Source organism: Netta rufina (genome assembly GCF_964035555.1).
Source record: "Netta rufina genome assembly, chromosome: 3".
NCBI lineage: Eukaryota > Metazoa > Chordata > Aves > Anseriformes > Anatidae > Netta > Netta rufina.
This window is the reverse complement of record NC_140125.1, coordinates 63,912,759-63,927,302: the sequence shown is the minus strand read 5'-3', so window position 1 is coordinate 63,927,302 and position 14,544 is coordinate 63,912,759. Positions and strand designations below refer to the sequence as shown.

The 14,544-nt window shown below is 46.6% G+C and overlaps 1 protein-coding gene across 2 annotated transcripts in view; it reads left to right on the top strand.

The window, feature by feature from the left end:
- The window catches only part of BACH2 (BTB domain and CNC homolog 2), a 188,665-nt gene that overhangs the window by 166,033 nt on the left and 8,088 nt on the right, over positions 1 to 14,544 (top strand). For both annotated transcript variants that reach the window (XM_084284252.1, XM_084284253.1), the window contains 2 exons: positions 2,361 to 3,905; positions 11,648 to 11,854. In XM_084284252.1, the coding sequence (XP_084140378.1) occupies positions 2,361 to 3,905; positions 11,648 to 11,854 (1,752 nt within the window). The remainder of the gene's footprint in view (positions 1 to 2,360; positions 3,906 to 11,647; positions 11,855 to 14,544) is intronic.

Here is a 14,544-nt window from a genome sequence, read left to right as displayed (position 1 = left end):
TGAAAAGGCACTGTTCCTTAAAATAGCAGATCGAGCGATATTATGGATGGAAAAGCTATTGGGAGCGATTCTAGAGGTGTTCTAAAATATTTTTCTCCCCATCAAAGTCTACACCACTTGTGGTATCTTCATAATTCAGCATCACAAGTACAGATGTATGAATAACAAAGGCACATTTCTGGAAGTCGGGATTTTCTGTAAAGATCTATGATCTCTACCACTGGTCCTGAGGCAGTGTAAGGAATTTATAGGCTTTTCACTGGGACGAAGCAAATTATTCACTCAGATTTATGCTGCTTATGAATAAGACCATCACAAATGCATGCCCTGATGTCTCACTGAGCTCTCGAGCAGGCTGTATGTACCAAGCCCTGTCACACATCTCTTGTGGGAAGGAGGTGGACCTCGGTGAGAGATGGTGGTTCAGCTCGGGCTAGCCACGAGCTCTGGCACAACTGGGCTCAAGGCTCTCCTCTGCTGCTCCTCCTGAAGTCCTTTTGCAGGAGGAAATACAGATCTTTGGGTGGCAGAGCAGTCCTGGAGCATACTGATTATTATTTTCAAGTGAGGGGGAATATGATATTCCAGTCTGTGTGTGTTTTGCATTAAATAGCATTTAGGAGCAGTGAGTAGAAGCTCAAGTGTCTCCTTTCAAGTGGCTTTAGCAGTGACTGAACAGCACCTTTCTCTCTCTCTACATTGCTCCTTGCTCAGTGATGTCAATTCATCTGGAAGTACAAGGAAAAGTAGCTCACTTTCGGGCTATCCCATACCTGCTGGATAGGATATCCTTCCAAGGAGCTGGGAAATGTGACTTTGAACCCCCACAGCCTGAGGAAGAGGCCTGGTGTCCTACCTTCTGGGTCCACATTCTGATCTTTTACAAAAAGGGAGCAGCAGTCTGTGTCATCTTGTTTGTTTTAAAAGAATAAATGGAGCTGGGATCACTTCCCAGAGACACTTGCAACCAGAAGTAGGTTGCAGCCTGGGCCACCCAACCTCAGGTGGGCGTGCAGGTACACACATTGGTGCCAGACATGGATGCTGCTGCCTGGTTTAGTTGTCTGGCTGCTCCAAACCCCATCTCAATGCCTTTCCTTGCTGTGCATGCCACAGGAAACCCAGGGCTGTGAATTCCACTTTCAAGCAAGGCAAGAAGGTGCCTTGGTGAACTGAAGTGACTTGCCTGGGTCATGAGGAAGGTGTTTGGTGCAGTAGGAAATTGAGTTGTGTCCCAGATCTCAGCTTAGTGGCCAAACCACTGCATCTCCTCCTCCTTGTGGAGAAACCTTAATCCTTGACTGTGAGCCCTGTTTTCTAGGTAGCCTCTCACTGCTTCATGAGGAATAAGAGTTTTTCTAGTACCTTTGTCTCCTGCCTATTGGGGAAAAAATGCAACAGAAGTCAGTACCAATGCATAGTTGGTAAAAATTGACAGTATGTATAGTTTCCTACGTGGCTTAGCACATTATTTGGTAATTATGTGTGAAGATACCATTGTAAAAAATCTGGAGGGAGAAAGTGCACGTTTCTTTATATATGGTATTGCGTGAATGTAAATGTAGTGTAGATGGTATGATTAAAAAAAAAGGACAAGTAAAGGTGCATGACTCAGACCCATACACTCCTGGAAACAGTTGTTACTCTTTCTACAAAGAAATGATGGAAAATTATGTACTGAAGTGGGACGCAGAGTGATTGCATTACTTGAATTATGACTATGGGTTTCTTTTCTGTCAGCTGTACCTTAGACTCACTAAAAAATCAGAAACAATATGAGAAGCAAAAAATCTCCATGGGATAGAGAAAGGAGACATGCAGTCAGTATTTAGCTGTTATTTATTAAGTCGTGGCTTGCAAAAATGTGAACGAAAAGAAAGGCATTTTTCTGTAATATTAAATGCTTCCTTCACAAAACACCTTTGGGACTTGAATGGTATCGTAAGTTTGAAACTGTTGTTCACCATGGCTTCCATCAGAGCGGAAGAATCAAATCTGAATTGCTACTTTGATGGTAACGTGCTGCATCACAGTGAAAGTAAGGTCCATCCAAGAGTTAGCAGCTTACACGCTAGCCTGCTTTCTCAGTCTTTTATTACAGCAGAGGCTTAGTTCATAGGTCTTCAAGTTATTTGGGCAAAACAATGATTAACCTTCACAATGATGTACAGAAGCAAAATAAAGGGGATTGTGTTTGTTACTGCATGTAGCATCATTGCTGACCTGACAGATAATAGGTGGTACCGTGAGGTATTTATTTCCAGATGCATTAGGTTATCTAACTACGCAGCAGAGGACTTGGGCTGAGAGCAAGAGCTGATAGTAATGCTGGCAATTTCCCTCTTTTTTTTTTTTTGCAGGTCACTGTCAGGGGATTTGGTCCATTGCTACAGTTTGCCTACACTGCTAAGCTGTTACTCAGCAGAGAAAACATCCAGGAGGTCATCCACTGCGCTGAGTTCCTGCGCATGCACAACCTGGAGGACTCCTGCTTCAGCTTCCTTCAGACACAGCTGCTGAACAACGAAGATGGCCTGTTCCTGTGCAAGAAAGATACCTCCTGTCAGCGCATGCACGATGAAGAGAACTCAGATGGAGACGAGGAGGAGACAATGGAATCGGAGACGTCAAAAATATCTTGCCCAAGAGAGAGAATGCACCAGGAGTCCTTCAATTTTGAAGCCACTGTTGCTGGAGCAGACAAAGGAGAAGGGATGCTGCCTGACCCTGACATGCTGAGAGATAGCAAGGACAATTTGGACAAAGATGCAGTAACACGGTACCCCAGATACAAGAAATACCAGCTTGCTTGTACCAAGAATGTCTACAACACATCACACATCAGTACCTCAGGTTTTGCAAGCACATTCAGTGAAGAGAGCTCTGGAAATGGCCTCAAATCAGGACTTGCTATGGGGCAGATAAAAAGCGAGCCTCAGAATGAAGAGAATGATGAAGAAAGCATCACACTTTGCCTGTCTGGAGATGAACCTGACATCAGGGATAAAGAAGGGGATGTTGAAATGGACAGGAAACAGCCAAGCCCCACTTGTGTCGACAGGCCGAAAAGTGGGTCCTCTCCTTCTTGCTTGCGGTCTTTCTTCAACAGAACAAAAAGCATAGATTTGGTTGGCTTCCCCAGCACTTCCCAGCAGCACTTTGGCAGGAGTCCAGCATGCCCTTTTGAAAAAGGGACAACTCAGGGTGACCACAAAACTGATTACGTCCCTTTCACGGGGAACTATGGGCAGTCCCATGCCATGCAGAAGGATGCTTCCAACTTCACAGTGGGATCGCCGCTCAGGGGGCCCGGCTTTGAAACTCTCTGTAAGCAAGAAGGGGAACTGGACAGGAGGAGCGTTATATTCTCTTCAAACGCTTGTGACCAAGTAAACACTTCGGTGCATTCATATTCTGGTGTGAGCAGCTTGGACAAAGACCTCACTGAGACTGTGCCAAAGGGTCTGTGGGCTGGTGGCAGCCAGTCTCTGCCCAGCTCTCAGACCTACTCCCACAGCGGACTGACAGCTGATCACTTGTCGGGAAGGATGCGGCCGAACACCAGCTGTCCAGTGCCAATTAAAGTTTGCCCTCGCTCGCCTCCTTTGGAAACCAGAACCAGGACCTCCAGCTCGTGCTCTTCCTACTCGTACGCAGAGGACGGCAGTGGCGGCTCTCCCTGCAGCCTGCGTCTCTGTGAGCTCTCCTCTTCCCCCTGCTCCCAAGGCCCCCGATTCCTGGCGCCCGAGCACCAGGAGCCCGGCGTGGTGGGAGATGGATTGTACAACCCGGTCCGAGCCCAGATTAAATGTGAGCCATCCTATGGAACAAACTCCAGCGATGAGTCTGGGTCATTCTCAGAAGCAGACAGTGAATCATGTCCTGTGCAAGACAGAGGGCATGAGGTAGGGATTTAAGATAAGTACATTTATGACAGTCGTTGTGACCCAATTAATTGCTCTTTCATTCCCTCAAATGTCTTGGCGTTTTCCCAGCACTTTCTCTGTTTATAAAGGCAAAGAGTAACTTCTATTTATTCCCTCATCAGCTGAGCCCACGTGGTTAACTTCCCGTAAATACGCCTGTTTGACCTCCGAGATGTTCGGTGCTTATCAGCATCGCAGCATTGGGCAATCCCAAACTGCTGAATGATGAGAGTGAGTTTGTGTGCAGGGAAGCTCTGGCAGTGTCCTGTTCTCCCTCCCTTAGCCACGTGCGTGACACAGAGCACTGTTCTTCATCCTCGGCGTTTGCCAAGGTGGTTCCAGCTCTGCTTGTCATGGGGGTTGTGTTTTAGCAACCTAAAGCTGTGCCCTCGTTGCTGCTGAGGGCTGGGCAGCCTGCCATGACCACGCTTTGGTTGCAAGCTCCACCAACTGTTGCATCAGTAGTTCCTAAGGGAGGCTATCCTTGACATTACAGGGCTGTTAGAATAGGAGGGAGACAGTCTAGGACACTTCTTTGTCCCTATATGCTGAGCTGGGGACATGCAGAAGAGAGAGGAGTCTCCTTGGAAGACTGTCCGGGATATTCTGCGTAGGACCTCACTCAGGAGGCCCTGCAGCAGCCGTGCAGAACTGTTCTGCTCGGAAATACCAAGGTTATTTGCAGTCTGGCACTCCCTGAAGTGCTGCGTTTATGAGGGGTGAAAAAGAGCAGGGGGTGGGATTGAGGAAGGCGTTGGATTTCCACCCATGTGTGCTGCTTGCTCAGCAGGGGCTAATGCACAGCAGGGTACAGTAAGGAGGGCGGGAGGTTAGCCTTTTGGGGTCTGATGACTAATTAGCTGTCATAATTGGCTAATTGTGTGGAGATGCTGCAGCAGCAGTGACCCCAGAAGAGTCAAATGAGAAGGATATAGGGGACTGTGGATGGTTCCCCAAAGTGGTGTGCATACGTGTGCAGGAGAGCATGGAAAAAAGAGGAACAATCACAAACGGAGCAAATGAGTGGGCTGCAGGAGTCAGACTCAGTGTGCCATGGCAGGCAGATGTGTTGGGCTAGGAGGGGGTTGCTCCACTTTTTTTTGCCTTTTTTTTTCTTGCTTTTGCATTTTGATTGAGATGGCTACGAGTTAAAATATGGTGAGGAAAATAATGCTCTCTGCGTTACCCAGAGCAAGCCAAAAGTAAACGTACCACACTAATGCTTCCATTCAGATTTTGTCTGAATCTGTCTGAACTTTTAAAGGTTGTTACCAATATGGGAAAGGACATCACAGCCTCATTAAACACTGCTGTGGTATAGAGCAACTCGGGGTGTGTGTCCTGTGATCCTGCCACATCCACTGCTGTGGGATCCTCAGCAAAGGAAATGTTAAACCATATAGTACAAAATACAGAAGTGGAAAATATATCTTGTGGAAGTTGTTGGATATGTCACTCTACCTAGCTTTACCAGCTTGGCTGCCATTAAACACACAGTGTGCTCTGAAACACGCTGCTTTCTGTGCTTCACCTCCCTTTAAAAGCTGCATGTGAATCTCCACTGGCAAAGTCGCTGGTTTGACCTTGCTGTTCTGACTGCTCCCCAGACTGCTCCCTTCTCCTTTGCTGTATGCACGTGCAGTGTTTGCTGGGTTTTTCTTCAAAAAGCACCTGATAAGATAGGTGGGAGCGACGTGCGGGCTTACTGCTACAGGTGGGCTTTCGTTTTGGTGGGACAGCTTGGTGGGAGCAGCCCTGCTGGACTCTGACCCCGGGTTATCTCACCAAGCTGCTAAGTTCCCCTGGAGTTTGGACCTTGTTGGTCTTGATTTGGGTCCCAAAGTGCTGCCAGTGCCGGAATTAATGTCACAAAACATCGTCTGCTGGTATATCGACTGTATGAGAAGTAAGTGAAAGGTCTCTGCTGTTTAGGGCAATTTGCTTTCCTGCAGACCAGTGCCATGGAGGAGCACGTGCCCAAGGCATTCAGTGCCAAAATGGGCTTTGGAGAGGGATGCTAAGGCTTGGTGTGACTTCAACGTGGGTGAAGGTGACCCAGCTGTGCAGCTGGACCCATATGGGGCTGCAGACCACGGTCACAAGTATCAAAGGGGGTGGCAGCCCCTGTAACACCTCTGGTAAATCCTCTCCTGGATGGCTTTGCCTTTTATTTTTCTTCCCATTAAAGGAGGCACCCAGAGGGTTCTGAGATTTCTCTTCCTGAGCACTTTGTGATAGAAGAAGCAAGTGCAACTCAGAGTGTCCCAATCCCAAAGTTACAGAGGTGCAGGACCAGAGCTGTTACTTGAGCTGCTGGGACCTTACAGAAATGCTTTAAGAGCTTGTGTTGCTCTTTTCACCCAGCTTTATCAGGCCTCCAGTGGCTGTTAAAAAAACAAGTACTGGGATGTAACACTAAAAAGAAGACTTAGGCTCTGTGCTCTGCAAACAGGTTCTGACAACCCTGCTGAAAATAGCAACAAGAAAACAATAAGTCCTGAAATAATGAATTGTTGAGAAGGAAGTAGTCTGTCAATCTGTTAACCTAGTTAGGGACAGAAATTTCAGCACTACCTATTTTTCTTGGTATTCATTTTCCTCAAGTATCTCTGTTTGTTTGTTTCTTTTTTTTTCCTGTTGGAAAACTTGTAAAAAATAGCATACTACTAAAACAGTCAAAAAAAAAAAATCCCAGCTCAGTCTAATTTGATGAATGAGTTTTCTTAGGGAAAGAATAAACAAGGGTAGGACAGGGTAAGAGACTTGAGTTTTCTAAAAAGTATTGCTTCCTAGAGGATTGCATTCAATGTGTCTTTCATTTATATTTCAAAAGAATTTCCCGCCTGGGTTCGTGACTCACTTTTCAAAGGAAATTTTCATGAAGGCAGAGCTAATGCAGTTGAACCTCTGAGGATACGGTAGGCAAATAACCTTCAGTGAGAGTCCAAAGCCGTCCATGTTAAGTGACTGGCAGCCGCCCTTTCTCTGTCTGGTGATGGTTAGCAGAGCTTTGTAAGCCAGGACCACAGAGAAGGAGGGGTAAACTAAGTGTAAACCAACGTTGCTGTACCAGAAACCTACCCGAGCAGTGCTGAGCTGCCTGTGCTGTGTCTGGTGGATGCTCTCCTGCCCAGGACCCCCAGCAGCAACAGCAGAGCCCTGGGACTGTGTTTGGCAACATCTGGCTCAGTGCAGTCTTGTCAAACATCAGTCTTGCAAGGTAAACTTGACGGCAGTTTTGTTTCTTTCCCTCTTTTCAGCAGGAGTGGTATCCATGCAGGCAGCGGAGAATTACTGCGCTACGACAGCGAGAGTTTTTGATTACTCACCCGAAATTGCAGGAAGGTCCTTTTCAACACTGTCAGCTCCCCGTATTGTTTCATCGCAGCCTAAAATCAATTCTGTTATGACCTGAGCTGAAGCCCTTGCTGGAGCTCTTGAAGTGCTCTTTGCATTGATTTTTTTTCCTGTAAAAACAGATTTTTCAGAGAAGTACTACACTTTTCCTCCCTTCATTTCACTGCTCTGCCCTTCTCAGGTGTACCGGTGCCTTCTGTCAGGGGTCTGTACTACTGCCCCTGATCCCAGAAGGGCAGGAGGCTGTGTTGTCCTACCCTTTGTAGGGACAAGGCTGAGGACACTGTGAGCAGGGACCGGGAAGGGGCCAGCACAGCACTTTAAGCACCAGCAGTTTGGGATCTGAATGGAAGCCCAAGTGGCCACCAACCGTGCCGTGCCAAGCAGGGCAGGCTGTTGGTGCAGGGACCCCAAGGACCTGCCAACTGAGGCATTTTCAGGCCTGGTTTGTCAACACAATGCTAGCTCCTCGCTGCCTGGGCTCACCATTTTCCTCTTGCAGTCCTCTGCCATCCCGGTGTGCCTGACACCTGAGGAGATGGGCTTTGAAGGCTTTACCTATGTCCATCAGCAGGAGGGTGAGGAAGCTGGTGGGAGTACATCCTGGCCCCACACAAAGTGGGGCCCACTGCCTTGTGCTGCCTGGGTAGCCTCCACCCAAGTTTTATCAGCTACGGGCCCTTTCCTCTGGGCCCACAAATGGTGCCTCAAGCAGTGTGCAGGCAGCCAAGCCCCTCAGACACAGGAGGACGCACCTCAGATCCTGTCCTGGGCTGAAATTCTTCCTGGGGTTTGTGGAAGCACAACTTGCATGCTAAGGAAGGAACAAGGGAAAACAGCAGTACGTGTTGGGCTCTTCTCTGTGGAGCAGATTGCCCCTTTTATGTCAAAAAAGCATTGCTATGATTCAGCCCCCGTGTCCGATTGCTTGGGTGGGCCCTGAGAGCTTTCCAAGGGCTGGGCAAGTTTTAGTGCCAGAGCTCTGACTCTCAATGCACAAGCATTAAGGCAAAGCTTTGTTTCCTACAGCTCTAGAGCAAATGGCCAAGATTTTGAACCATTCATAAAGGTCTCATTGGTCTCACTCAGTTCTGCCCTCAGGTCTGCCGTGTCCAATACATGATGATTATCTTTTCTCATGCATGTTGTGTGAATCCTTTTATTTACTGTGATGTCAAGCCAGGCTTGGGAAGTTCAGTCTCTCCACTAGCACTTGGCAGCTGACGGAAGACGATGTTGAAATTTAGATATAAAGAAATAGTGAAAAAAGCTAATGTAACTCGTGAGATAAGGAAATTCCTGACACTCGACATTCGTATCTTAATGAGAGTGAATCCGGGGCCTTGGTCCTTTATTCCAAACTAAAAGAGAGGGGGAAGGACAGCAGCAGGGACTGGTACACTGAGGGAAAATGCTGCAAAATCATAAGCAAGTTACAAGGTACTGGTGTAAAAAATCAGAGAAAGTGTAACTGTGTCGATAGCGGAGATTTAAGAGCTCCGTTCTCCGTGTGGTTAGCTCTGGCTGGAGAAACTGATGAAATGAGTGGGGATCCTGATTACTTTTCTCATCCTGAAATAGTCCAAACCCGAGTACACAGATATTTCCTGGAAATAATTCAGTTATTAAAAAAGAACAGTTTACAGGGAAACATTGCTGAGTTTTTCTTCCACAGCTTAGAATAGCCTGAGTATCCTTTTCAGTACAGCCCAGGTAAGCCTTCTCTCATCTCCCTCAGACACCTGAAGTGGGAGCATCTTTTCTAAGCCTCACCTTCCCTCCCTCTGTGGCCAGGGAGAAGGAGAAGCCAGGCAGGGACCCGTTGCTCTCCAAGGGGCTCTCTCTGCCCGTGATGCCAGCAGCAGGGGCTGGGACACGAGCAGGTCTGAACCCATCATTTTAGCCAGCTCTCAGCTGAGTCCCACCCGTGGCTCAGCCATCATCTCTTATAAACTGACTTGTGGCTCTGCTGCAATAGATGCCGGCTGAGCAGCCTGCCCTGCATCGGCGTTAAAGCCGATAGCCTCTCACCGCAGCAATACCACCGTGTAGTTTGTCATTGTGTCCATGCCAAAGAGTGGCTTTCTTTTTTTTTTTTTTTTTTTTTTTTCCAGTTGACAGCTAATTGAGGAGAGGGAGACAGGCAATAAAAATTATGTGGATGGTGAAGGAAATGAGTCTGACTCATTTCCACTCTCCCTTTCACTTTTTTAATCCTGTGCAGTGCTGCATATGACAGGAGTGGGATTATGCTGGCTGTACTGATAGCAGCCTCTGCCCTGCTCTGTAGATATTTTTATTTTCAGTCTACTTTTTCTTGTTTTGAACGTGTTTCTCTCTATTTTCCCATTTCCCTTCAGCAACTTCTACCCAGCAGATTTAAGCCGATCCCATTTCATTCCCGTTCAGACTGCAGGCACGTTTCCTGCTTGCAGATAAATATGTTTGGAGAGGGAGAGGGAGGGAAGAATAAAGTTTAACATCACTTTCAGCTTGGGACTTGAGCAAATGAGGGAAACCTCTGAACGTGAAAGGAGTGTTTTTGCAGGGAGACTGTGGTGCCTTTCAGTGGCTGTTTTCATTTTCAGACCCCGGGTGAAGCTTGAGAGAAAAGCAGCTGACGCCAAGCTTGTGTTTACCGTCCAAAGGGTAGGAAGGGGAAATCAAAGAGGTTTCATGCCGGTAGGCAGCAGTCTGTAAACAAGGCATCCACATCACCATGTCTAAGGTCAACTTCTGTGTACAAGCAGGCGTGGGGGGGATGTTGGCAGGGCCGCAAGCTGACCTGCAAAGTAACGCGCTGCAAAGCGGTGACTGAGCCCCAGTTTCACAGGTGGGGACAGAGGGGCAATGTTCAGGGCATGAAACCGTGTGAAAGGATACTGCGGGTGTTTGCTCCGGGTTTCACGTGGCCCAGGCTTGGAGAAACACAGAGCAACAACAGGGGAGCCCTGGAAAGTGCAAGCTGATAAACAAGGCAGGGAGCTGGCTGCTGCCAGAGGTGCTGGGGTGGGTGTGTGGGTGGGTGGACGTCCTCTGCAAACTGCAGAGACTTCTAAGCTGTGCTGCTATTTATCTCCACATGACCGAAGTGCACCATTTGAGGACGATAACCATGTTTTAAATATCAAAGGAAGCTTTTCAACCAGAGTCTTTTGCTTGGCTGGAGAAACTTCAATCTATTTTCTTTGGTGGCGTGTCTAAAGAATGGTCCCCTTGTTTGAAAGAGGTTGGAGCGTACCAAACCAGGACAGAAATGTAAATATTTACTGCCATCTTTTGGTCAGTGTGGGTATGACTTTAAAAGAAAAGGTCAATCCAGTTACTCAAGTTGTCATCTCCTTCAGCTTTGTCAACTCAGTCTTATTTGATCACCAAATACAGCAGCGCACCTCGAAACATTGGGTTTTGCATAGTTTTATTATCAATCTCAAACAACGAGTCTGTCTTTAATTTGCTGTCCTTAATTTGAGCGAGCTGATAGGTTTGTGAAGAAAATCTATCAGAAGTCGTTGAGCACATCTGCCTTTCTCCACGTTCACTGAGAGTTTGAGAGAGGGTTGGAATAGCTGAAGTCACCACCTGTAGCTCCTGCCGCTGGTCTGTGGTTCAAACAGAATGGTAGATTGTGGACAGAAGGAAAAAAATTTAATGCAAATAACTGAGGTTTTGGACTGTTGGATTTTTTTTTTTCCCCAAGAAATGCAGTTTGAGTACTCTTCACTCTATTAGAATTTTCAAAAATAATGATTTTTTTAAAAATACATATGTTTTAGGAAGATAGGATACGTTTCATTGTACTTCTCTGGTCCTTTCTTCTTCTGTGCTGTACTGCTCACTTGAAATGCTGCTTATACAACCTGTCCGAATTGTGGTATGGCTTTTGTCATCCACTTGAGGTGTCCAGTTGCATTTTTAACCTCACACCTAATCAAAGTTTCAGTCCTGCAGACCATGCAGGGACAGGTTTCCTGCTGCAGTAACAGCCTGTTCCCTGAAACTGGTTTGAAATTAATAATGGTGAGGCACTCCACTGTTTCCAAAAGGCCACATCTCATAGTGAAAGGAGACTTTTTTTAATGCAAGGAGTTTGGTTATTAGGGCTTTCTTAAAGGGTAAAATTTTTATGTGGGATTCATCAATACTGCTGATCTCAGTAACATCATAGCCTGATCCTTACCAGCTGGACCTCTCCAGTGTGCCACAAGGGAGTGTTAAAAACTTGCTCGTTGTAACACTTTCTGTGTTGTTTATTTAAGGGGTGGGAGCATTGCTAATAGTCCTTCTGCTTCAGTGTTCAGCTTGCACTCAGCAAGCAAAATATGACTCTTTGTCCGCTTTTGTCTCACATTTGTTCATTTTAGGTGAAACTTCCTTTTCCTGTTGATCAAATCACAGATCTTCCAAGGAATGATTTCCAGATGATGATAAAGATGCACAAGCTAACCTCAGAGCAGCTCGAGTTCATCCACGATGTTCGCCGGCGCAGCAAGAACCGAATTGCAGCTCAGCGCTGCCGCAAGAGAAAACTGGACTGTATTCAGAACCTCGAATGTGAAATCCGCAAGTTGGTGAGTGGCACGCGCTCACCGCAGCACCCTGCACCCTCACCCTGCACCGTGCAGGGTACCGACAGCTGTTCCTACCCAGAGTTTAGTTGGTTCAGTCAGTGTGTGAGGTTGTGTGCAAGTAAGCAAAGCCACTAGCACGACAATTTAATATAGAAAATTTTATTAGGATGTATGTATATTATAGTACATACGGAAAACACGAAACACTGGTGAAATTAGACCTAAATATATACATATATTTTATATATCTCAAAAGTAGGTTGTTGATTGAGTTGGAAGGGGAGAGAAGTCTGTATCACAGCTCCCTTCTAGCAGTTTCACTTACCCTCAGTACTTACAGTGCATCCACAGAGGCATTTCCTCGTTCAAGCCCCACATCCATGCTTCACTGTCTTAGCAAGCATATTGGACATGGATTCGTAGTGTGCTCGAAAGGGTTAGGGTGTGGAGGGACCACAGCGCTGTACACGCATGTAGAGTGTACAGCGCTGACACGTTTTAGTGTAAGAAGGCGAGGTGACTGGGGCAACACTAAATGGCTGCTCAGGAAATTCCTCTCTCTCTCAGTCATGGCGTGGATGCCTCGGGTGTGGTTTAGGAGGCTAAACACAGGTGCCTGCACTACAGACACCCACACTGGAGTTAGTTGTCCTGTTTTCCTTTATCATCGGTGAAGGGAAATAGATACCTGTCAAGTCTGTTTTGTCTCATCCTGCATCAGAGGAGGTGAGGTGCAGCCCAGAAGTGACTTTTTCTATCCATGACTCAACAAGATCACCTGGAGAGCTATGTCAGATACAGACATTTCAGCTGTAGGAGCCTTAACGAAAAAAACTCCCGTCCATTTTGACAGTGCCCCTGTGGGCTGCTTTTCTTCCCTTGCCCTTCTGCCCATTGAGAAAGCAAGCAGATACAGGACAAAAATAAAAAGCTTAAGACAAGATCAGGGAGGAAGACGTGTCTACAGGGTATCACTCAGTGGGAGGAATGCTACATTAACTTCAAAATGGGTTAGCACCTCCTGATCGGCTTAAAAGTCCTAAAAGCTCTCTGAGATGTCAAAAGCAGTGTAAGAGTCTCAGCTGAGCCATTATGAGAAGCAGCGTGTGTAGCATGAAGGACCGGACAGTTTGATTTCATTTTGCAGCAGAGATTTAGAAGTCCGACATTAAACTTTGAATATCCAAGGCTTTGAGTGCTAAATTAATTCATTCACATAAATAAAACAAAAGGAGCTGAAGCTGATTTCCCTTCAGAGTTCCCTGTGTACCCAGTTTCCATTAAAATTAAAGGTTATTTAGTGTTTTTGGTTTACATGCCTGGGCACACATTCGAAATATGCTCAGCTGTAGGTTGAACTCAGGGGGTCTGGGAAATCGGGTGCTTCTAGTTCTGATGGTAACAGGTTGCGTGCTGAAGGTGGCCTTTAGCGTACTCCATTCTCTGCACAAGCTGTAGCAAGCGTGGTGTGAAAGAGGCAGGGATCTGTTGGAGGAAGCTGAGTTATTGCCACCCTACAAATGGCACAAAGCCGCAGTGCTTTGGGTTAGTCACTTACTGCCTGAGCATGCCTGCTTCCCGTCTGTAAGACGGAGGTGCCACTGACCCTACAAGCTGGTGGGGAGGCTTAAATCATCAAGGCTGGTGAAGCCTTCAAATGCCACGCTGCTGAAGCCCTGGTAGGGGAAAAAAAAAAAAAAAAAAAAAAAAATGTTTTTAAGAGTAGAGCTTGACTGGTACAAAACAAACAAAACATCAAAGATAAACAAAATACTGAGCAACCGCTTCCTTCACCGAGCGTAATCCACGGTGCACGCGGATGAGTCAGAGGTTCTGCAGGGCGAGAAGGAGGTGAGCAATCTAGGTTGTCAGGAGAGGCAGGCTCCCTCTCCGCCGCACACACTCGTCCCTCTACGCCGAGGTGGTGGAGAGGGGTCCACGTCTCTAGCAGCGAGCACCTGGGGCGGTGCTGTAAGGGCTGGACTAGCACCAAGGGCAGCTTGGGTTTGATACCTGTAGCCTTCACTTGGAAATTAATTCGGGTTCATTGGGGTTTATGCAAACTTTGAAATATTTATTTAGCAAACTGTACTTAGTCCAGGTAGCAGATGGGCTCGGGTGCATCATTTTGAAAAAGATCAATCACAACAAAGACAACCATGAGGTGTGCAAAGTGGCAAAAGTAAACAAACTTGTGCAACCTTATTATTGCCTCTCCAGCACTCCCGTCCTCTCCGTATACACCTGCAGTCCGAGCAAATTGTCTGCTTTGAGACCATACTTTTACTCTTAGGAAAACCAGCAATGAAACTTCAATTGACTTGACACAATACATGGTCACTGGAAATTCTTTTGTCATCTTCTGTCCGCTTTGTGACCGGTAATTTCCAGCCTCCTTAATTAGGTAGTGATACTAGGGTTTAAGGGGTTTTCACTTGGCTGCTGTTTTTTTTGTTTTGTTTTGCTTTTTGTTTTTAAATGAAAGACCCTTTCTCCCCACTGCATTTACTTCCTGTAAGTCACCCATCTCCTTGACACAGATGGTTTCACAGCAGACAGTGAGTGACATGGTTGCATCTTCTGAGTTTGATAGGTAGGGTTTTTTTTTCCTGCTTTCCTTCACTCATCCATTTACCAACTCACTTTTTTTTTTTCCCTGCAAACTCACAGCATATTCTCTTCCATAATTC